Source organism: Lissotriton helveticus, chromosome 3_2 (assembly GCF_964261635.1).
Source record: "Lissotriton helveticus chromosome 3_2, aLisHel1.1, whole genome shotgun sequence".
Classification (NCBI taxonomy): domain Eukaryota; kingdom Metazoa; phylum Chordata; class Amphibia; order Caudata; family Salamandridae; genus Lissotriton; species Lissotriton helveticus.
In genome coordinates, this window is record NC_136062.1 from 127,349,050 (window position 1) to 127,372,454 (window position 23,405).

General features: G+C 44.9%; 1 protein-coding gene across 1 annotated transcript in view; it reads left to right on the top strand.

The window, feature by feature from the left end:
• Positions 1 to 23,405, top strand: part of TRPM1 (transient receptor potential cation channel subfamily M member 1) — a 694,024-nt gene that overhangs the window by 551,338 nt on the left and 119,281 nt on the right. The window contains exon 17 of the mRNA XM_078684915.1: positions 13,763 to 13,991. Coding sequence (XP_078541041.1) covers positions 13,763 to 13,991 — 229 coding nt within the window. The remainder of the gene's footprint in view (positions 1 to 13,762; positions 13,992 to 23,405) is intronic.

Genomic DNA, 23,405 nt, shown 5'->3' on the forward strand with positions numbered 1-23,405 from the left:
GGACTTGGGTTGGACATCTGCCGCAGCAGACTGTCCTTGTGGTTGTTTTTTCTCCTTGACAGGAAAATATTTCAGACCTCTACTTGTGCGGCCAATCGTCTTATATGCGGCCACAACTATCTTCGCTAACTGTCGGGGTTTATCGGCATCGGGCAGAGCAGCCAAAGTATTCGACACCTGAAAGTTCACCGCATCTCCTTTAATATTGGAGAGTATGAGATCGCTTACTATCTCAAACGAACCACACAGGCACATACCCAATTCAACCGCTGCCTCCGGTCCGTGATCATCCTGAACACGTTTAACGATCTCAGGCAGTGCGGTCATAGACGGAGTGCCGAAACACCTCGTATAAACGGCCGCAAAAGTTTTTCCCCAGCTTTCACAGTCAACGAGCTCAGGAGTTAAATCCTTTGGTAAAGTGATCGTCAACATTCTATGTTTATCAGCAGGAGTAGAATTCGGAAACACAGCCTCCAGTTGGTCAAACTTCTCGGCAAGCCAGAAAGGGAAGTCATCGTTATCAACGGGACGCTGACCAAAAACCGAATTGACCATAACCGGATTTAGGCGTAAACCGCCACGTGCCGTTTGAATGGCCGCACCCCCGGGGGGACCACCCGGGAGATGACGACCTATGTATTGCACTAATGCACGAATCACAGCAATCGAGACAACGTGTAGTCTACGAATATCCACAAGGGGACAAGCGCCGTGATTCGGGTGCGGGGTGAATCCACCCAAAGCAGGCCAATTTGTACCTGGAATGGAAAGTGGACCTAACCTCGCAGCTGACAAAGAGTGGGGGAGGGCGCCATCAAACCAAACGCGATGCTGCCAATGATCAATAGGTATTTCCAGTGCCCTGTACGGTGTATACTCAGCCGGTACAGGGGAGGGTGTGTAGTGGAGGAACACTTGAGAATTCGCGTCCACCTCCGGAAATGTGACCCACGAGTAAAACAGCTCGAAAGGGTACGCCGGATCTGCACACACCACCAAAATCACAGCCATGCCTTCCAAAGGGACTTGGTAAGTTTGTAAATAGTTGCGCACCGCAATGCGACTATGCTGCGCAATGGCCACAGCCATGATATCACCGGAACTACTGAATAACAAAGAAAACTTTGTAGCACAACTGGGTAGTAAGTCAAGGAAACCGTTTTAGATAGATTCAAGCTTGAAAAGACCTATTTCAAAAAATAGGTAGGTTTCACCGACACCACCGTTTTCCGGACACGATAGTGAAGGGGTTAAGGTTTGAACGATATACTATTTGAGTGTCATGATATAAGACCACCAACGTACGGGCGCCATGTTGCAGGGTTTCTGTTCTCCCACAGAACTGTGCACAGAGGATTGGAACCTCAGCGAATTAGGGTGACCCAAAACTCACCTTAGTATCCAACAAACCCCTTACCGAGCTAGCTACAGTGTCTCATTGGTCATAACAAAATCCCAATGTTTAGACAGACCAGAACATGAGCTTACAATACCTCAGGTTACGTGGAACACATGAGCACTCTTTCGTTATATAATCATTTCAAACCAGAACGTGGAGTCAAGAAGAACACGTGAACATTTGAAATATTTATTTACAAATGCCGTCTTCTCAGGCGCAGTACCTTAGATAATACAAGGAAACATATTATCAAAAGCAAAGTTATCAGCATAGTTACTAGTCCATAAAAAGCAAATGGTGACAGCATGTTAACAAGCTGTAAATGAATAAGGGTTAACAACACTTATTTCTCACCCTCCCTAACTCGCATATTATATTAATAGCTAAGAAGGTCTCTTTGGGTTGAATTAGGGTGGGCCCATACCTCAGGATCCTAGAATGAAGAGATCACATCAGCATACAAGAGCTCTCTCTGCATGCGAACAGCATCAAGTGTGTTTGTGTGTGTCAAGCAAAGCAATATAAAACCCGCCTAAAAGCCAAAATTGGCAGAAGCTGCACTTATGTTATGTCTATGAAGGCGCGAAGATCAGACCTCATAACAATTCAGTATCTTGTTGTTCCTGAAGCTTCAGCACTCTCTGTACAGACATAGTTTATTGAGCAAAGCTGATATCAGAGTAATAACACATTATTCTCATGTAAACCACAACGAACTACTAGGTTGAAAGCTAAATCAACAATTAAGTGTCGTGTGCAGAAGCTGCAAAATGAAAAATGGCGTTTAAACATGTAATGTGCCCATGCTAATTTAACGCATTATAAAGATATATAGGAGCTATATGACAACACCAAACCACAAATTTGTCCCAATCGCAGTAGTACACTATCTTGGCTGAGGGATCATTTGCAGACTTCTGCAGGGAGGTCAAAAACTGTCAATTGCTGCGGCTCAGTCTCCATGCATGAGTGTGTGCAGGTTCGGATGGATGACCCTGCCCTGTTGCTGTGACAATAGATCCTCTTTAAGGGGCAACCTGATCAGAGGGCTGATGCTCATTCTCAGGAGTTTAGGATTAGCATACTCTCCATGCCCAATCTGGAGCCACAAGTATAAATTGGGCCCATTTGTTCCTGATCTTCGTTAGAAATCTGCGCAGGAGTGGTTTCAGCAGAAAGGCGTAAAGCAGGCCTGAGCTCCATTTGAAACATTAACCGTTTCCTTGGAAACTCCAGCACTCAGACGTGCTGATATTGCATGTTATCTCTGGTGGTGAATAGATCTAACCACGGTTCTCCCTATTCATTGAAGAGACCTCGCACCACCTTGGATGGAGACGCCATCCGTGATATGCTATGCATCAAAGGCTGAGTTTGTCTGCCCTGGATTTCAGAGAGCCCATTAAGTGTTGAACTACCAGGAATATGTACTGATGTTCCAGCCAAGTTTGTCCGGTGGCATGGGTTAACTGCAGGCTGCAGAGTCAGTCTTACCGAAAAATGCAGAATAGAGGTTGTAAAATGGGAATCATAGCCTGAATATTCTGGTTTCACCCGCTTCAAAGGATAGGCCCCAAAACTGCCCATAACAGCTCATATGGAAGAGGGCATTTGAGAGGAAGTCAGCATGACTTCAGCATGTTAATGGTAAACCCTAGCAAATGCAGAGAGTCCACCATAGTCTGGAAGTGGCAGGCAACTAACATTGAGAAGCCCACATTAAACAGACAGTCATCTATTTAAAGGAAGACTACAACCCTGACCTCCACAGATGTGCTGCAACCACTGCCATCACCTTAGTGAACACCTGGGGGGCACTGGTTTAGGACAAAAGGTAGCACATGAAAATAAAATAAAATGGTCATAGCCCACCTTAAACAGCAGGTAATGCCTGTGAGCAGGCAGGATAGGTATATGAAGGTATGCATCCTGCAAATCCAGTTCTACCATCCAGCATGCAGGGTCCAGGGCAGACAGAACCTGAGCCAACATGAGCATCTTAAATTTCTCATTCTTCAGGAAGAAGTTGATAGGGTGAAGATGTATAATAGGGCAGAGGCCTCTGTCCTGCTTGAGCACCAGAAAGTAGCAAGAATAGCAACCATAAACTACTTCTAATGCCGGCACCCTTCCTGTCTGAGAAATGATAGGTTGTCCACTGTCTGCTGATCTGTGGATGGTGGAATGGGCGGTATGAATTTATGGCACCAGAGGCAAACCAGATGGGAGTCTGTCCAGATATCTCTTGGGCGACATTTCTTGGGCGACATTCCTAGCACACTGGGAGGCAAAGTTTAAACTAAGATGACAACATTTCTGTTGGAAATGGTCCTTTCTGCAGGGTCACCCGCAATTGTTTTCCTTCCTCCTCCTTCTGCTGAATTTGTCTTTGTTTGCTTTAGGAGTCTGGGCCTTTACCACTGCTAACCAATACTAAAATGCATGTGCTCTTTCCCTAAAATGTGGTAACATTGGATCTCCACAATTAGCATATTTAATTGACTTATACGTCCCTAAGTGCATTACATGTGTCAAAGGTCTGTAATCTAAATGACTATGGGCCTGCAGCGCTGATTGTACCATCCAGTTAAGTAGCCCTTTAAGCATATCTCAGGCCTGTAACTGAAGAGCTTGTGCTGGCAGTTTTAACAAGCCATGTGAACATGGCCAGTGAACCCTTTCCATTTAAGGTAGGCCCTAGACAGCTCTGAGTTCAGGGTGCAATGTATTTAAAAAGGAATATATGTACCTATAAGCTTTACATGTACACATAGTGAAAACCTCATAAATTAATTGTTCACTATTGCAAGGCCTATCCTTCCCATAGGTTAACATTGGGATTATCTTATTACATTTTATAAGTGTACTTCCCAATTGGGAAAAGACAGATATTTCGAGTTTGGTTTCTCCTGACTCACACTTTAAAATTAGAAATTATGGTAAAGTTGGATATTAAGTTACAAGTCTAAAAATGCCACTTTTAGACAGTTAAAGACACACAATTGATGGAATGCAGAACAAATCAAAATATTTACTCCCAGTCAAGAGATCTGGGTTAAATCCATTATTTGTTTGCTCACCGTGCCACCCCAGTTTAGGCCGGGGTTGAGCGTCTGAAAAAATGTCAGCGCTCCGTCTATCATCCTTGTGTTTACTTTTAGAAAGTTGGTATTTTCCTACTTTGAACATTCTGTGCCTTCTGCCTCTCTCTGAATACACGTGTGGGGTGGGTGACAGCTGGGTTTTGAGCATTGCTTCAAGATAGTCACACACAAAGGAAACTGATGGGCCACCCACATCCTGATGGGCAATTGACATCCTCATGGGTCATCCTGAGCAGGATGTGAGGGAGGACCTGCCACTTCCACCTGAATGTGATATGCCTGTCCCCACACAAAGAGCTTCATACCCCCCTGGAATGAGTCTGAAGCCAGGTCAGGAAGGGCATATATTTGTGCACTTCAAAGGCCTGTCTTTGGAGTCTACCCCACTTCAAAGGTACAACTGGGTATAAATCCTGGTACTCCACCACTTCAGTACACTTCTGGACCTGAGAGGCATGTCCCCGGTTGGCGCCTTATGCTTTTGAGCACTATATTTCAAGATATTTTTTAAAAATTCATAACCCCGGTTCTATCTTTTGAATATTTTTGTTTTGGTTGTTTTCTTCATTAAATTAAGCTCTATTTTTCTAACCTGGTGTGGAGTATATTTGTGTGGTGTTTTCCCTGTGCTAATGTTGTTTTGTAAATTTTTTATCTGTGCTACTGTTTTAAGTGTTGCACAAAAACTTTACACATTGCCTCTTGAGTTAAGCCTACCTGCTCGGTTGCAAGCTACCAGAGGGGGGGCACAGGTTAATTTAGGGTGTGTATTACCCTGGCAATGATTGTGGTCCTTACTTGGACAGGGTGAATAGCTCTGCCCACTAGAGACCCAATTTCTAAAAATAAAAAAAAATTGAAAAAAAAGTGGACAGAGGTATCTCTCTCCAGATATGTGCTGATGGAGTGGAAAGAAAAGAACTGATGTCAGCGCACTGGGTGGCACCCATATATGCACCGCATGTTACTTCCGGTGTGGATGGCACTTAAAGTGGTGACATGGAACTGAACAATGCCACCTACTGGCTGGCAGAGGTATTGCTCAAGATTTTGCCAATCCATTCCGACACTTGTGGAATATTCTATGGTACGGAATCTGAGGCTAGAAGTCTATCAGACATACTAATACTGTATCTCAGGAATAGGGCAAGCTAAAAAAATTATGTAATTACTATTTTTAATAGCTATTAATAATCTAATGTAAGCCTCTGCCAGCTCTCAGCCTTGGCTCAGCCTTGAATAGGTGTGCAATGCCGCCCAGGAGCAAACAGTAGGCTGACCAGAAAGGGTAGTAATGACTCCTCTGAACTCTACAGAGAGAGGGCTGTGGGCATCCCTTTTGTCAAATCCTCTTCTCAGGTAACACTCTGAATTATATATACAGAGATATTACAGAATTGTTGAAGACATCCCATTTTTAAACAAGTTGACAAAAGTGCTTACATTTAAAACAAGCAACTCAAACAATCTTCATTGATTCCACACCCACCTAAAATGAATCACTCACTGCGTATGACAGAGTTCTGGTACTTACACCTCAATCTCTTAGTAAAGTTGTCAAAGAATTTTCCCGTAAACATTTTTCCCGTAAATGTCATATGGGCCTTTGTTGGTTGACGTGAAGCGACATAAGGGAGAAGACATCAACAATACATTTACAGCTTATGAAGCCAATGTGACTCCACAATGAAGGACCAGCATTTGTCAACTATGGTTAAAGAGATTTTATTTTGGATTACCAATCAATCCAGTACATAAACAAAGCGAAAATAAGTTAAAAAGATACAGCAATACAGATTGAGTTGTGATAAAATGAGATACAGAATAGCAACAGCCACGACAATAAAGAAATAAATTAACGCAAATAAGTATTTCTTAAGGAAACTTCCCTTTTCTCTTCTACACATAGATCAATAGGACATCTACCAAGGGTCTGTATTTAGTGAGCATATTGAGACTTCAATACAAGTCTTAGAAAAAGGAAATATGTGTTTAGCATGTAGCTTCACGCTTGTAAGTATAAGCCAAGCAGAGAGGTCTGTAACTCTATAGGTTTAAACGGAATCTGCATTCTCTGACTGTGCGAACACTAATTAAAAGTAACAGGAGATTCAGAAACATCCCTATCTCCTTTCACACCACCAGGAACCAATCAAATTGTGACTCACGAGAGCCTCTGTAACATGATTCTGTTTCCCATTCCATCGAAACTTAGACTGTGTTTCTCAAACTTGAATATCGCTATATCCTGGTAAATGATGAACAGAAGGCATCTTTCTCTAACTAGCAAAAATCATGATAATTCACCTGCAAAAGAAAAAAAAGAATATGCTGACAAAGCTAAATGCATTTTTGTTGAGGCCTGTAAACAGGCTGAGTTAGCTGAGTAGTTAATATGAACTCGGATACATGATAGTACATACACACGTGTAACTTGAAGAATAAATGTAAAATGTGAGTAAAAGAGTGCATGATTGCCTTCCATTAATATGTTTAAATGTTTCACGCATGTTAAGGAAGTTAAGGCACACAGTGAATATAATGTCAAATACGAGTACATAATTGTAAAATTGTGAAGTATAAGGCAGAGCCTAAATTGCGCTACTCTACATGCATAAATATTTGCCTAGTTATGTTGACAGTGACACATTAATGATTTCATGGGAATAGCTTGTTGATAGAATGTTTCGTATATTTTGAAATTAATTTATGGAGTTAACAATAGCTTGCATTAAAACAAAAAACATTCTGTCTCACTAAGAAAGAATTCCATTGCACCATTTCTCGAAAGTGTGTATAGCTAACATGCTTAATTACCTGATGGTATAAAATGTTCTCTAACTTAATAAAGATAGACACAACCATATACTCTTTTGAATGGATAGAGAGTCGACATGTTATAATGTGTTCTCCTAAATCAAAATATAAACATCGTTCTTTAATCAGCATAGGGTCTGGTTTCTAGATTCTTCAATTTATGGTAGACTGTTTCCATTTATTGAAATTGAAATTAATGAAATAAAATTAGGATTTCTAAAGCGCACTCATACCCGCAGGTGTCTAGGCACAGTTATTCTCTAGTAGAACTAAGTGGAGTTAATTTCTTATTGATGAATGTGTCTACTCATGTAAATGAATAATCGAAATTTGCCTAGCTTAGTGAGGGTAAGTTTCAATTCTATTAAGGACACGGAGGCGAGGATTATGCTTTTCTCTCTTCGCTGTTTATTCACAATAAAACCACATAGCAGCCAGAAAAGCATCAGAACTTGAAAAAAATTTCATTTATATCCCCAACACAGGGATATTCAGGAAAAACATAATAAACAACATCTTCTTAGAACTACAATTTCCATCAGTCCAACACGCGGTAGTCCTTCTATAGTGTCCATAGTCCCAAGGTAGGGCGTCCATCTTGTGAACTCCTCCTCTTTCTTCGCGCGAGTCACGCCAAAGTCTCAACGGTCCTGCTTTGCACCATCATTACCTGGCGGGAATAAACACAACAGCGTGAGCGTTGCTAGACCCGCCAAAGTCTGAAGGCAAAGGCATAAATTGTACTACCACCAATCATTGAAATGCAAGCAAAGAGAACAGTTCCTCAACTGACTTAAATCCAGCAAAAAGGTGTTTACTTACGTCAGTATGGGGGGGATCTCCGCAGGAGGTATGGGTGGGATAATCCTCGCCTCCGTGTCCTTAATAGAATTGAAACTTACCGTCACTAAGCTAGGCAAATTTCGATTCTATGTCAGGACCGGAGGCTTCGGATTATGCTTGTTCAAAGCTGATTCACCACCAAACTTGCAATATCCACCACAGGTTAGAAATAAAACCTTTTGAAGGTGGAATCTGAGGACCAATCCGCAGCTCGCATTAGGTCCTCTAAACGTGCCCCCAGGGCAAACGCTTTTGAGGCCATGGCCCCTCTAGCTGAATGAGCTCCGAATTTTTTTGTATCGATACCAGCTTCTTGTAATACCCACCGCACCCAACGGGCTATAGTGGGGGAAGATACAGCCTTGTGTGGCTTCCTTAACGCAATCAGGAGCTGTCGTTCGCCCGGGGGGCGAAGTTCCATTGTAACATCCTCGTACGTCCTTAGACACTGCACGACACACAACTTGGGGACGTCGGTAAAGGCCGGATAAGAGATAGACCTTGTAGCGGACTTTGTGCGGTGGCCTACGGTAAAGGTAACCCCATCTGGGGAAAACACTCTCGCCGAGACATCCAAAGCGCGCACATCAGAGACCCTGCGACACGACACCAAACAGAGGAGCATAGCCAGTTTGGCCGATAATTCTTTTAAAGAAAGTTATTTGTTATGGTGCCATGAAAGAAAAAGATTCAGCACCACATTGACGTCCCAGAGGACAGAATACCGCGGCTCCGGGGGTAAAGAAAGCCGCACTCCCCTAAGGAGCCTACAGACAAAGGGATGTTCCCCGATCGCAGCTCCATCCAACTTTTCATGAGCTGCTGAGATCGCCGACCGTATCGTGTTAATTGTCCGGTAGGCTAAACCGGCCGTCGCCAACTCTGCCAGGAAATTCAGGATGGGAACGACGCCTGCGACCATGGGATCCAAGTCCCGTCGAAGACACCAACGAACCCACCTGGTCCAAGCTGATCTATACCTCTTTGCGGTACTCCCTGCCCAGGCTTTGGACAAAAGGTGTTCAGCCGATTCCGAAAGGCCTGGGAGCGACCAACATCTCCGGAAAGCCTCCATGCCATGAGGCGGAGAGAACCTTGCAGGAGGAGGTGATGAGGGTTCCCGTCCGGATTGAGGAGAAGACGAGGGAGCCGGGGGAGTAGGATTGGAGAATCCCAGGAAAGTTCCAGAAGAACTGGAAACCATACTTGCGATCTCCACACGGGCGTCACCATCACCACTTCCGCCATCTGCTGGCGAAGTTGGGCCGCCGCCCGCACTACCATGGAAAAAGGCGGGAAGGCATACGGCCGTTCCTGACTCCAATCATGGAGGAACGCATCCGTTGCCTCTGCCAGAGGGTCCGGCCTCCAGCTGAAAAATCTCAGTAGCTGGAAGTCCAGTCTGGACGCAAACAGGTCTATCGAAAAAGGACCCCATCTCGTTGCCAGCCATTGAAACACTTGAACATCCAGCTTCCACAGGCTGGAGTCCCGCAGGTGTCGCGAGTGCCAATCCGCTACCTGGTTGGCCTGTCCCGGAAGGTACTCTGCCGTTACCGAGATCTGATGGGCCAGACAATAGTCCCAAAAATCCTTCGCCAGATCTGCTAGCGCTCGTGATCGCGGACCTCCCAAGTGGTTCACATACCGAACCGCTGAGACGTTGTCCATTCTTAGAAGAACACAAGTCTTCGCGGAATCCCTGGTCCAGCAACGGACAGCAAAGGATCCTGCCAGAAGTTCCAGGCAGTTGATGTGAAGCCTTTGTTCGTCGGATGACCAAGCACCGCCTGTGGAGAAATCCCCGCAGCGGGCGCCCCAGCCAGACCTGCTGGCGTCGGATTCTATCACCAAGTCCGGTACAGACCCGAAGATCGCTCGACCGTTCCACGCCTCCATATGGACGAGCCACCAAGCCATTTCTTCCTTCACCTCCACTGACAGAGGTACCAGGTTGTCGTAGGACAGTCCTTTGCGCAGATGATGCGCCTTGAGACGTTGAAGGGCCCGGTAATGAAGAGGGCCCGGAAAGATCGCCTGAATGGAAGACGAGAGAAGCCCCACCACTCTGGCAATCTGCCGAAGCAAGGTGTGCGACTTGGAAACCGTCTGTCGCAGTTCGTGTTTGATCTTGGCCATCTTCCTGGATGGAAGACTGAGCGACGCTTGCAGAGAATCCACGACAAACCCCAAGAACACTATGTTCTGGGCGGGAATGAAGACAGACTTGTCCTTGTTGATAATGAACCCCAGACCCTCTAACAGGGAGACTAACTTGGTCGGGTTCTGGGCCATCAGCAGGATGTCGTCCAGGTACACGATCAACCGAATCCCCTGGCTCCGCAGGACTTCCACTGCTGGATGTAACAGCTTGGTGAAGCACCAAGGGGCCGAGGAAAGCCCGAATGGAAGGGCTGTGAACTCGAAGACCGTGCCTTTCCAGAGAAACTGGAGGAAACGGCGGTGAGGAGGATGGATGGGAACCACCAAATACGCATCCTTGAGGTCTAAGCGGACCATCCAGTCGTTTGGGAGCAGTACGTCCCTCAGAAGATGGATGCCCTCCATCTTGAAGTGATTGTATACCAACCAGCCGTTGAAGTCTTTGAGGTTGATGACTGGTCGTTTGCCCCCGTCTGCCTTTTCCACGAGGAAAATATTGCTGAGGAATCCGCAGGGGTGTCGCGTTGTTCGACAAATAGCCCCTTTGCGCAACAGCGCTGAGACTTCCTCGTCGATCAACTGCGCGTCTGGCTGAGAGAAAACTATGGGGCGAGGTGGCTTTAGCTGGCGCGGCTGATCGTAGAATTCTATATGGAAACCACGCACGGTTTGGAGAACCCACGCGTCCGCCGTAATAGCCGCCAAAGCTTCTGGAAAGCATGCCAACCTTCCCCCAATTAAAACTTGATCTGCGGGAATCACACTTACCGTGGGAATTGTTGCCTCCGGCGTCATTCCTGAAGCCTCCACGTCCTCGGAAGCGTTGACCCCTGGTCGGGTAGAAATTGGTGTAGTTTGCAGAGGTATTGTATTGACCTCTGACGGAGCCCTGTCCCCTGTTGGGTTGATTCTGACCGCCACGGCCGGTCGTGAGGCCCCTACCACGACCAGCCCCTCGGGAAAAAACGCTGGTGGAAAACCCTCTTAATAGCGGACTGGGCCTTGTCCAAAGAGGTGAAAGTAGACACAAACTTTCCCAGTTCCTTGATAAAGGGCTCCCCAAAGAGACCACCTTGCGCCACGGCGCCTGCCTCCGAAGAGGCCAAATCTCCCAATTTGGGATCCAACTTGATTAACAAGAAACGCCGTCGTTCCGTCGAAAGGGCGCAGTTTGCGTTTCCTAGAAATATGACCACCCTCTGCGCCCAGTTCGACAACACTTCAAAGGATATGGGGGTGCCCGACACTTTGGCCTCCTCTGCCATATCTAAGATCTTCGTGATCGGGCCTATGGCATCCAACAACTTGTCTTGGCATGATCGCCAGGAGCGGTCAATCCCCTTACGGGGATCCTTAACAAACTTGGCCATGAACGTGGCCATTTTCCCGTCCAACTCCGGGGTCATAGCGACCTTCCCCTCCAACGTTGGACGAGGACACTCTCCTCTTAGGCAACTTCGCGCTTCCTTCTCTAAGGGTTTGCGGAGGCGGCCCGCCACAAACTGCGCGACTTTGTCCCCAGGCGCCCAAGCGGCCGACCGCGGATGAATTATCTCATCCGGGTCGAGCATGCCTGAAGTGTCCTTGGGAAACTCCGCCGCGGAGGTGGACGGTCGCCAAGAACGCACCGAATCCTCATCATCCTCATCAGTGTCCGCGGGGGAGATCCCTCCCGGGGAGCAAGGGGCAGTCCCAGCCGATGTTGAAGGGTCCTGAGGCGGGAGTGACGCAGGGGTAGGCACGGTCGCCTTAGCTAGAAAAGCGTCCCGTAGGCGCTCAAAGGCGTCCTTATCTACACCCTGCGCACCCCCGGAACCTCCATCCCTACAAACCTTCTTAGGCACCGGTGGCTGCCCAGGGTCAGACACGGGCGTCCCTACAGGCCCTGGCGCTAACTTTGCGCACTCTTCCACTATGCGGGCGGAGAGCCTGTCCTCCATAGGTCCTACTATCTCTTGCACACATCTATATATAGACTGATCCACAGCCGCATAAAACTCATCATCCTGTAGGTAGTGATGAGATTCCTCTTCCTCAACGTAATACCCCTCAGCCATAATGCACCTGCACACAGGTATAAGTAAATGTAAAAAAGAAACTGAGGGTATGGTGGCGCTCACTGGGCCAAATATGGGCTAACCGGAGGCTAGCAACGTTTTATGCCGGTGGAACCTGGCAGTCACAGAGGCAGCACCAGCCTCCTCAGCGCGCCGACCCTCTCACAGAGACCGGGTCCACACCGCCTCCCAGCGCGCTCAAATCGAGAAAATACCTCAGCAGCGGCCAAGCCGCATTGCGGTGCTCAAACCAGCCCGCAGGCGTCAGTGCGGTTGAAACCGCCGATACAGACCCCAGCGGGGCGTTGTAATACGGGACAAATACAACCCAGCAAGGGCGTCAGGGTTAGGCGGCAGACAGGGCTCCGGCGAGGCTCCTTCTCCCCAGCGCGGCCCCTGTCAGCGAGACGGAACCGCGCTCGGGCGAACGAGACGCTACGGTGCCCTCTAGCGGCACAACAAACACCGCTGCACACACGGGAACATCGCGTAAGGGGCGAAAGCGTCCCCGCGATGAAGGGCTCTGTGGAGAGAAAAACCTGAACGGTTGAAATGATCAATTAGAACGTACAGAGCCTACCAAAAAACACAGATAGCAAAACACTATGCAGTAAAACAGTCACACATCGCAAAGAAATCTCCATACACAATTCTTGTGAGAGAGAGGAAAAATAGCACTTAACTGGCTGCGAAGCAGCGAAGAAAGAGGAGGAGTTCACAAGATGGACGCCCTACCTTGGGACTATGGACACTATAGAAGGACTACCGCGTGTTGGACTGATGGAAATTGTAGTTCTAAGAAGATGTTGTTTATTATGTTTTTCCTGAATATCCCTGTGTTGGGGATATAAATGAAACATTTTTCAAGTTCTGATGCTTTTCTGGCTGCTATGTGGTTTTATTGTGAATAAACAGCGAAGAGAGAAAAGCATAATCCGAAGCCTCCGGTCCTGACATAGAATCCAATTTGTTGTTTAGGTTTGATCTAAACATTGCAGACCAGCAGTCTTACAATTTATGATGTTGAGGCTTCCTTATGTATGGTATCCATTAGGGCAATGTTCTGCACAGTTCCTAAGAAGCCTAAAATAAAAAAGAAAAGCATCACTGAAATGTGTTTGTACCTTGTTTCTTAGCAGATGATTCCAAGGCCTGCTCTTTCTGTAACCATTGCTTTAAATATGAGCTATTGTATATTTCATTGCAGTCATGGATTATACCATTAACTATCTTTTGCTTTATAATACGATTTTAGGAATGTTTGCCTACATTTTGGAATACATCATTCTAACTGAGTGAATGAGAGCTTCCTTGTATTAGACTGCATTGTTTTTACTCTCTATCTTTGTGAAAACTATCAATATCCTTCTTTTCAGGGACTTTGGACAGCTTGCTGTTGAGTTGTTAGACCAATCTTACAAACACGATGAGCAAGTTGCCATGAAGCTCCTGACCTATGAGCTTAAGAACTGGAGCAATTCCACCTGTCTCAAACTAGCAGTGGCCGCCAAACACAGGGACTTCATAGCTCATACCTGCAGCCAAATGTTACTAACAGACATGTGGATGGGGAGACTTCGCATGCGGAAAAACCCAGGCCTTAAGGTAATGGCACTACCCCACCACCCAGTTATATACTATGGCATTATGAGTGTTCTGGCACTTTTAAAATGTCAACTATCATTTGCTAATGGCCCTACGACTCCCTGTGTTTGTCCAGACTATACACAAACAGACTTGAAAGATCATGGCGTGGTAAATAATAACACGGACTGGAAGTCTGTAAAAAGTAGTATCTTCTCTTGCCCCTGAAAATCTGAATACTTCATGATATCCAGCACCAAGTGTAGGCTAATTTTCAGATAATGCTGTTATTTTGGAGTATCCCCTCAATGCCTCTTGCAAAACCTGCATTCAATCTTCTAATCTGAAAACACATTTCTTCTCCATAATTCTTAGAAACAGTACTTACCTCCCACACCTTCCATGGCTACAGTACCAAACCACATTACTAGCTGCCCTACTTATGCTACACATAATACAAAAAGAAAGTGTTTCATTCATGTCTCATTAAAAGCATGCAAAAAGGTATAGGAGTAGAGCAATTTTGGATGTTTCATGGTACGGACCATAGATTATGGTCGGACATAATACTATAATCTATGAAAGGACACAGTTAGGGCATCCATGCACTTCAACCCACTCATAACTTATTTTGTGTTATTAAATGTTTTAAATACATTTTGTATTTTTTTAAAAAGGACATGTGTCAGACTAAACCAAAATTGAAAATGTATTATTAATAGTTTACCTTTTATTGTTGCTTGCCTTCATAGTCTGCAGGTATTATTTACATATCCGTTCCATTCATTGTTTTTTTGCTTTTCTCAGTGAGACCCCCTAAGAGTGACTGATATACCCAGACGGGGGTCCCATGCTCATTTGTCTCAGTAACTCAATTTGTTATGAACATTGTTATCCCTGAGGTCTCAGGATGAAAAAGGCTACTCAGATAATGGCATGAACATGTATCTAAAGTGTGTTCACACCTTTTCAACTTGCAGCAATTAATGAATGGGTTTTCCTCAAGGCTCACCTTACTGGGATTCCTCCCACTCAGTTTATGTGAAACTTTATGATACTTTCGCTCCCACTGAAGTCTTAGTGACTGGAAACTGCCCTCTTTTAGTTTGCAGGATCCACCATTCTCTTTGTGTTTGAATGAACCTCTGAACGTGGAGCACTCCACACATGAGAAATCCAGAGCTCTTCACAGAATACACTAGAGTTGTGTTTCAGATGAAAACAAATAATTGAAATATTATAATTTACAAATGTATTTGAATGAAACCAGTGAATTAAACCAGTAATCAAGTCATCCTGCCTTTGATTATAATCTTACACATAAAATAGAAAAACTAAAGGAAAATAAGGAAATGATGCACACATTGACCCAAATTCCGTCAGTATCCAGGACATTACGGCAATGACAAAAATCTAATTCCATAAAGGTTGATTTAGGGAATAATCAGACTGGAAACCAACAGAGATTGACAGTGTTTGAGATATTGTTGTACATTTTCACAGGTATAGCGTAGTTCACTGAGTTTTGCTACGTGGAACTCTGAGAAGTTAAAAAAAACTCTGCGAAGTACCACAGTGTGAACTGCAGTTTGTGCTGGTATTATTGCAGCTCAGGTAGAAATTCTAACCACGGCGGCATCTCGGGGTCGCAAACTTACCATTCGCAAGCGGGGAAAAAGCTCTGCTGCACAACGCAAAGTAGAGTTTTCTGCACTCCGCGAGCCCTGCGAAGTGTGGAGTGCAGAAAACTCTGCAACCTCTGCGAACGGAGCAAAGTTCACCGCCCAGGCCTATATTATCTTTTCCAATTTCTTTTGGCCAGCTTTTGGAACTTGCATACATGGCACACTACTGAATAAACAAGAATAATGGGCATTTTGTGAGTGTTTGTAACTTTTGGAAGCTGAATATTTATCTGATTTGGTGCTGGGCTAATCCAAGGTTTTTATGTGTTATAAGGCGCTCTTTCATCTGACAGTATCAGGGCATAATTTATTGCAATTAAAATCTCAAACCATTCAAGCAGCAACTATTCAAACTAAAACAAAACAGGTTTTTAAGACTTTCCTGAAATGTAATGAATTGATCTCCAGTTTGGGGTTAGCAGCTGCTATTAAGAATGTCTTAGCCCATTTCTAACTTGTTTGGCCTTGGGTAACTGCAGTAGAAATTGGTCCTTTAATCTTACAAAACTTTGTGGTCGGTAGCACTTGAAACAAGATATTAGTGGTGTTTACCTTTGAATGTAAGCACGTTAATAATTAGGCATATGGACTTAAACAAGATCCCTTGTTTAGTTGTAGACCAATGTCACAAACCCCCAGCAGGAGTGATTTGTTCCTGCCAGGCTATCAGTAGTACACGTTTGTGTTGTGCCATTCCAAACCAAGTGGAGTCTATGTAGTGAACACTCAGGTAATTCAAAATAAGGCATATTTTGATAATCAAGAAGACAAAAAGATATAAAAGCATTGATAATCAAAATTTCGTATGAAAAGGAAGACAGCTGAAAAAATAATTTTCCAGCACATGAAGTTGTAAAAAATACAAGCTAAAATCTGTGTTTATCTGTATTGGTAATTTCATTTGTTGCTCTAATTTTCTTCCTTAGATTTTTCTCACAGAAGACAGTTTCCAGCTGATCGCACAGTAAATGTGATCAGGTAGGGTTTTATAAAAAGGTGTAGCTCAATGGGTTAAAGGTTTCTAATTTTCCTTTAGCTGACTGTTCCTCATTCATTCTTCAGTTGCATCTAAACAGTTGGGGAATTTGAAAACCTGGAATCTAAATTGTTCCAGACCTTCAGCGCAAGCCACACCAAGGACCATAAGGACCTTTTTCAATTTCTTGGGATCCAACTAGCAAGCAAGGTAGTTTGATGCTTCATCTTTAAGCAGCATGACATAGCCAAGGGTCGCATAGTTGTGAGTTATGGACACTTTTTCCCATGTTGCAAAGGATAGTGATGCACCTGCCCTGAGTGAGCGCAAGTGGCTGAGATCACCATCACCTGGATTGTATTCACAATGGATGCCCTTCGTGCACTGGGTATACCCAGACGTGGGTCCCATGCTCCCTGGGATATAAAGGTTTATCCCTTTCAGGAAGTCTACAAGTGACTGGCACTCATAACCTTCTAGACCTTCTAGAAAATAGTTAATCATTCCAGGTCTGCTGCCTGTCTGAGTGAAGCTAGAATACCATGTGGACAAGTCTTTAAAAATTGCAAGAAATGATTCAGCACCCACCAGCCATTACAAGACATATAAGAACAATGTAATGCTATAGTGCACACAATCCATTAAGTTTTACTTAAAAAGGGCTTTTTATTCACATTCTTATTCTTTTTAAGACGTTTTCTTCCCTGAATTTCGATGTCACCAATGTGTTTCGTCCCTAAACAGAGGCTTTTTTAGGGTTTGTTGGGGTAATTATGTTGATGTACACTGGAAATTTCAAGAGACTCTTAACGTTGCAAACTTATTTCCCAATAAATGTAGAGAAGCGTAATAGCTCTACGATAGTGCCAGATCTATCGCTTCACTTATCTGGGGTGCATATATTATTACAGCACCTTGTCTTGGCGTGTAACACTGTCAAAATCTGATCAACTGTAATGCGGGTCAAGCTTGGACCTGTGTCGGTCACAAGACTTCTGAGTTCACTGGCTTACAAATGGCGTAATGCAGCAAGAACTAGAATTCAAATCTTTAAAAATGTATGAATATTGCATAAAGGCTTAGCTGGGTCCATGTTAAACAGCATGAACTCTCACATGGAGAATAGATCCTACCATGGAGTATCGCTGACTGCAGTACCACATAACTAGTGTTATCACTGCAAGAATCAGCAGTCGAAGAGTCATGGAAAGAGTATTACACAATCCTAATGGCATCACTAAGCAGTCACCCAGCACATATTGATGCCAGCAGTCACCAACCAACACTCTTGAGCAGGAGACTCTGTGTTGTAATAGTGCCCACCTCAGACAAGAAACAAGTAGTGGCCATTCCGTGCACGATTATCAGTACGGAGAACCTTGGTGCATCAAAGGAATGTTGAAAAAGCACTTTAAATTCGGAATGCCTCAACATGGGTAACACAACAGCCATAACTGCAATGCCTGAGGCATCAAGGTAGCAATATTAGGCATAAGTCTCCTCAATGCAGCATGATTTATCATTTAACTATCAGCTTTAAGCATATTTTGGAAATTCAACCATCTTTATCTTTATCAGTGTGTCAGACCTAGATTGACACACTGCTGATGCACCCGGAGAACCGTCATTGTTTTTAAACTGTTTTGGAGCATTGCTCCGTTCTTAAAACTGTGATTCTGATAAAAATTGTTGTTGCCCGAAAAATTGCTTTTAAAGACTAGTTTGCTTAAATATTGTCTCAGTGACACCACGCTCCCCTAATATTCGCATTGCCTGCACTATAATCGGAAATAACAGCACATTTCACCACTTTTGGTGATTACCTCGCTGCCTCACGCCGTCCGCCATCTTGGATGTGAGTAAGAGACGCCTTGGTGGTTAGCGGGCTAGTCTTTGCGAAGGCCTCAGCCATACTCTATATACTGACATTAGTATGCAGGCGCGCAGCGATCGCGCGCAGCATCGCGCCGGAGGAGCGCCAGAGGAAAGCCCGTCTGTGCCCGTCCGGGCCAGGCCGGGTCATGGGGCACGAAACGCTGGTTCAGGTATGATCTCTGCTGATCAGTTAAGGGCCAGGCGCCCTAGTATCAACAGTAAATGCTCCGTTCTAAAGCCTTCCCTTACAGGATCACAAGCATGTCCTCATTGTGCTTTTGCCCTATCCAATGTCCAGCCCTATCCAGAGGTATCACACAATTCTACGTCACCTACTCAAACCTCTGTTCTAAAACCCTGCATTTTCACTTTTTACACCGTTAATTGTAGATCACTGCCCCAACATAAAGCAGACATTTACCACCTCTTAGCTGAAGAAAAACCATGTGCGGTATTCTTAACGGCGACCTGGTTGCATGACGGTGCAGGTCCCGATGTAGCCGCCGCACTCCCCTCTAACTATGCTATCGTTAGAGTAGATAGAGAAAGACAAGTAGGAGGTGGTATTGCTGTGATTTTCAACAGGGAGTTTAACTGTGACCTTGAAATGGTCAACATTCCCGGATGCGAAGCAGCATTTTTTAAAATTTCACTGAACCCGAATTTTATGTTTTCTGGATTTTTAATTTACCGCCCTCCTGGAAACAGTAATGTTTGGGCTGCGAATTTGGTTAATTTCATTTCTCCTTACTTTTTGAATGCCCAAAACCTGACTATATTGGGGGATCTAAATCTCCATTTGGAGGACAAATCTAATAGCATAGCTGTCAACCTTTTGGAGGATTTTAATACCCTGAACATGTTACTGCGAAATGAAGGCCCCACTCATAAAGCTGGGCATTTGTTAGACCCCATTATATCCAACATACAGGAGCTAAAATGGTTAAAAACTGACCCTATTTGTTGGTCGGACCATTTTTTAACGCTTTTTAGTATTACTCTTAGAGAATCTAAGTTGCCATGCTCTGCCCGGCCTCCAATTTTTATGAGAAATTGGAAAAGGTTAGACCTGACCAAGTTGCAGAACGCATTACAGATATCCCCCCCTGTCTTGGGTGCTGACATGGAAGCAAATGCGCTGGAAGCCCACTCTTGGCTGGAGAGAGCAGTCGACACTTGTCTGCCTGCTACCAGGTGTAGAGGAAATGTTCATCGCCCCCCGGCCCCCTGGTATACTGAAGAATTGAAATGAGAAAAAACCAAGTGTAAGGCACTTGAGCGGAAATGGCGCAAACATTATGATCCTCTAAAAAAGGAAACATATCGTAAGGCCAGAAATCTCTATCATACGGCCTGCACCAGAGCCAAAGCATCCTATGTAACAGAGACCATCAACACTGCTGCCAATAAAGCGCGGACCCTTTTTTATACAGTCAAAGAACTAGCCGGAGCAAATTCTATGGCGGCTGCACGCCCCCTTACCCCTCAAAAATGTCAAGATCTTGCCACGTATTTTGTGGAAAAGATTGAGACCATTCTCGCCAATATTAATCCCCCGGTGAGGGATGATAGGGAAGTTCCGCCTCCAGTAAGTCCAATAGGACACCGGCTTGACTCTTGGCCATCCATCTCCTTGGACACCCTGAAATCCTTAGCTGCTTCCATTAAGTCGGGCTCTCCTTGTGACCCTCTCCCTATTAGCATTCTGAGCCAACTGGATGACTCTGCTTTGGGGATTATTGCCGAGACATTAAATGCCTCCATTCATCTGGCAACTGTCCCAGCGTCCTGGAAGCACGCCATGGTCAGCCCTCTGTTGAAGAAGCCGGCTGCGGATCCAGAGGTGCTGGCCAACTACCGCCCGATATCCCTGCTGCCTGCTTTCTCAAAAATCTTGGAGAAGCACATTCATGGTGTACTCTCAACATACACGGAGAATAACAACTTACTCCATTTTTCCCAGTCAGGCTTTAGGGCGGGCCACTCCACCGAGTCCGCCCTCCTGGGAGTCACCGAGAAGATCAGGGGACTCTTGGACGATGGGCAAACGGTTGCTCTTGTCCTGCTTGATCTGAGCGCAGCCTTCGACACCATCTCACACAACAGACTGCTTGTCAGGCTGAGTGAGGATGGTGTCGGAGGGGCAGCGCTGGATTGGATTGGGTCTTACTTGAGCAACCGGACGTTTCAGATCTCGTCCTCGCATGCCCAGTCAGACACCTTTCTCTCACCCCATGGCGTGCATCAGGGCTCAATTTTGAGTCCGCTATTTTTTAACCTGTATCTCCGCCCCCTCGCCGATCTAGCAGAGCGAGTAGGTCTAGAACTCATGACCTATGCGGACGATTCGCAGATTATCTTTTCCCTTACCAACTCAGAGCCTTCATCCCCCTCTGCGTTGAAACTAGGTCTTCACGAAGTCTTCAGCTGGATGTCAACGAACCAGCTGAAGCTCAACGGGGAGAAGACGGAGATTCTTCTCCTAGGTAAAAACAGAGATCAGTGGCAGGATACCCATTGGCCGCCATCCTTGGGTGCTTTCCCCATCCCGGCTACCCAGGTCAGAAATTTAGGGGTGTGCATCGATGATTCACTATCGATGAAACAGCAGGTCAATAAAGTGGCTGGTACTTGCTTCACGATCCTCAAATGGCTGCGGAAGATCATCTGGATGCTGCCTGTGGATACCCAGAAGACCGTAGTCAATGCACTGATTACATCCAGGCTTGACTACGGTAACATCTTATACCTGGGTTCCAATTTAGCCGTGATTAGGCGGCTACAGCTTGTCCAGAACTCCGCAGCCAGGCTGCTGTGTAAGATCCCTAGGACAGCAAGGATCTCGAAGCACCTTAGGGACCTGCACTGGCTGAGGGTTGAGAACCGGGTCCGGTTCAAAGCTTTGACCTACATGTTTAAGATCAAGGCAGGGACCGCTCCAAAGTACCTGCAAAAATTGGTTAGGCCCTACGTTCCTGCACGCAATCTCCGTTCTTTAAATGGAGCAAATTTTGTGGTTCCTAGATTTAAACTGGCCCGAGTGGGAGGAAAATCTTTTTCCCATCTGGGACCAGTTCTTTGGAACTCCATTCCCTTAGCCCTACGTAAGGAGGAAAACCTCGCCAGTTTTAAGAAAAACGTTAAAACCTGGCTCTTTAATAAATAATTGTGGTTTTTGACTGTGCTGCTCTCTGTGTTTTCGGCCTCTCAGTCTTGGCGCCGGGAAACCCTTTGTGGGTATCTGCGCGCATTACAAGTGCAAAAAAATAAATAAATAAATAAATTTATCCAAACAGCAACTTATGAGTTCTGAAAATACGCACATTTTTCAACTTTTTTTATAACTACATTAATCAATCCAATCAAAAGATGCATATGTAATCAGCTGTGCTGCACTGGGGGCAGCTACATAGTGGTAGCTGAAGAGCTACCAGTAGCTCACAAGGTACGTGTTAGTGAAGCCTGCTCTTGCGGTACCCCAGATTCCAAAACAAACTAATAATCTGGGATGGGGAGGGATCACAGAACATCCCACCAACAGCACTGGTTGTCTGTTTAAGACATTTGTATCGATCTCACTGAGACCAATTTAATAATATAAAGACATCAACTAATGTGTCACACAAATGGTTTTATCGTTGGGACAATAAAGGTACTAACTAGTACACTGTGATCTTAATCCGCAACATGGAAGGGAAAATTTGCCCCTCACCAGGTTTATCACAAATAGGTAGACATACGCAAATATTTATATTCGCAAAGTCAGATCTGCCCAAAGCATCTGGAAAATGCAAAGCCCCAATGGCTAATGCACTATTACACAGTGCAATGCAAAGTTTATTTTTTTAATGCAATTACCTCATTGTTAAGCCCCATGAATAGCAAAACGGTGAATGCAAGTGCTCCTCCGTGTAATATATGTTTGGATGCTTTGAAACTGTTTAAGTGGTCACAAAGCACTGAAGGATTAACGCCTGCCTACAACAGATAAGAACGCTTTGGAGAGTAGGAGTGTAGGTTTTGTACTGTAACTGGTCCAGGGTTGTCCCAACCCATTCCAAATAGGCAAATTGCACATACTAAATTAGGCTGGCTCTCATGACATACAGAATTTGTCCAATGGAAGGGCTGTCCAGCTTTTTATACCGTTATCAAAAAATGTTCGGGAGGTGTGGCCAAAATTAAAAGGATATAATTAAGCTGAAAGGTTGAAGAAGAACTCATGAAATGGGAGGGAAGGCAAACAAACCTGGCCATTTAAAGCATTGATGGGGTTGTACGGCAACCTCAGGGTTTATTGGAATCAGGTCAGCAAATCGAGTGTTTCAGCTGTCTAATCCCATGAGTGGTGCATCTTGTAAAAGGAAAAACCTGTAGTTTCTAAATTATCTCAAATATAAACATACATTTCTAGTAGGCCAAGTAAGGCGATTGCCTACTTGCCCCAATTACTGATGACTTTAGAGCGCAAATAAAGGAATTTTTAAAAGTTTAAAAATACGTCTTGTAAACAGGTTTGCACACACTGACAGTTGTATCAAGATGAAGCCAGACCACAGAAAGTATTGCCTTGCCTACGATTACAAGTAGCAGCATTCACATTGAAACAGAGACAGTTTCCTTCCACACCCAAATAGTAAAGGCGCTGAGAATATAAGAACAGATATAAGAACAGAACCTGGCACTAATGGCCTCCCGGTCTACTGGAAGTCATGTTCAAGCAAGCCTAGTGGGCTAAGCTATTGACACCTGTTTACTCAGCCACCTTCCGGTGTGCATTAGTACTAGAATTAAGGCCTAGTTTAGAACTCAGCGGATGGGTTACTCCATCACAATGGTAATAGATATCCCAAATGCCGAAATATAAATCCCATTACATCCTATGTTCTAAATCAATCC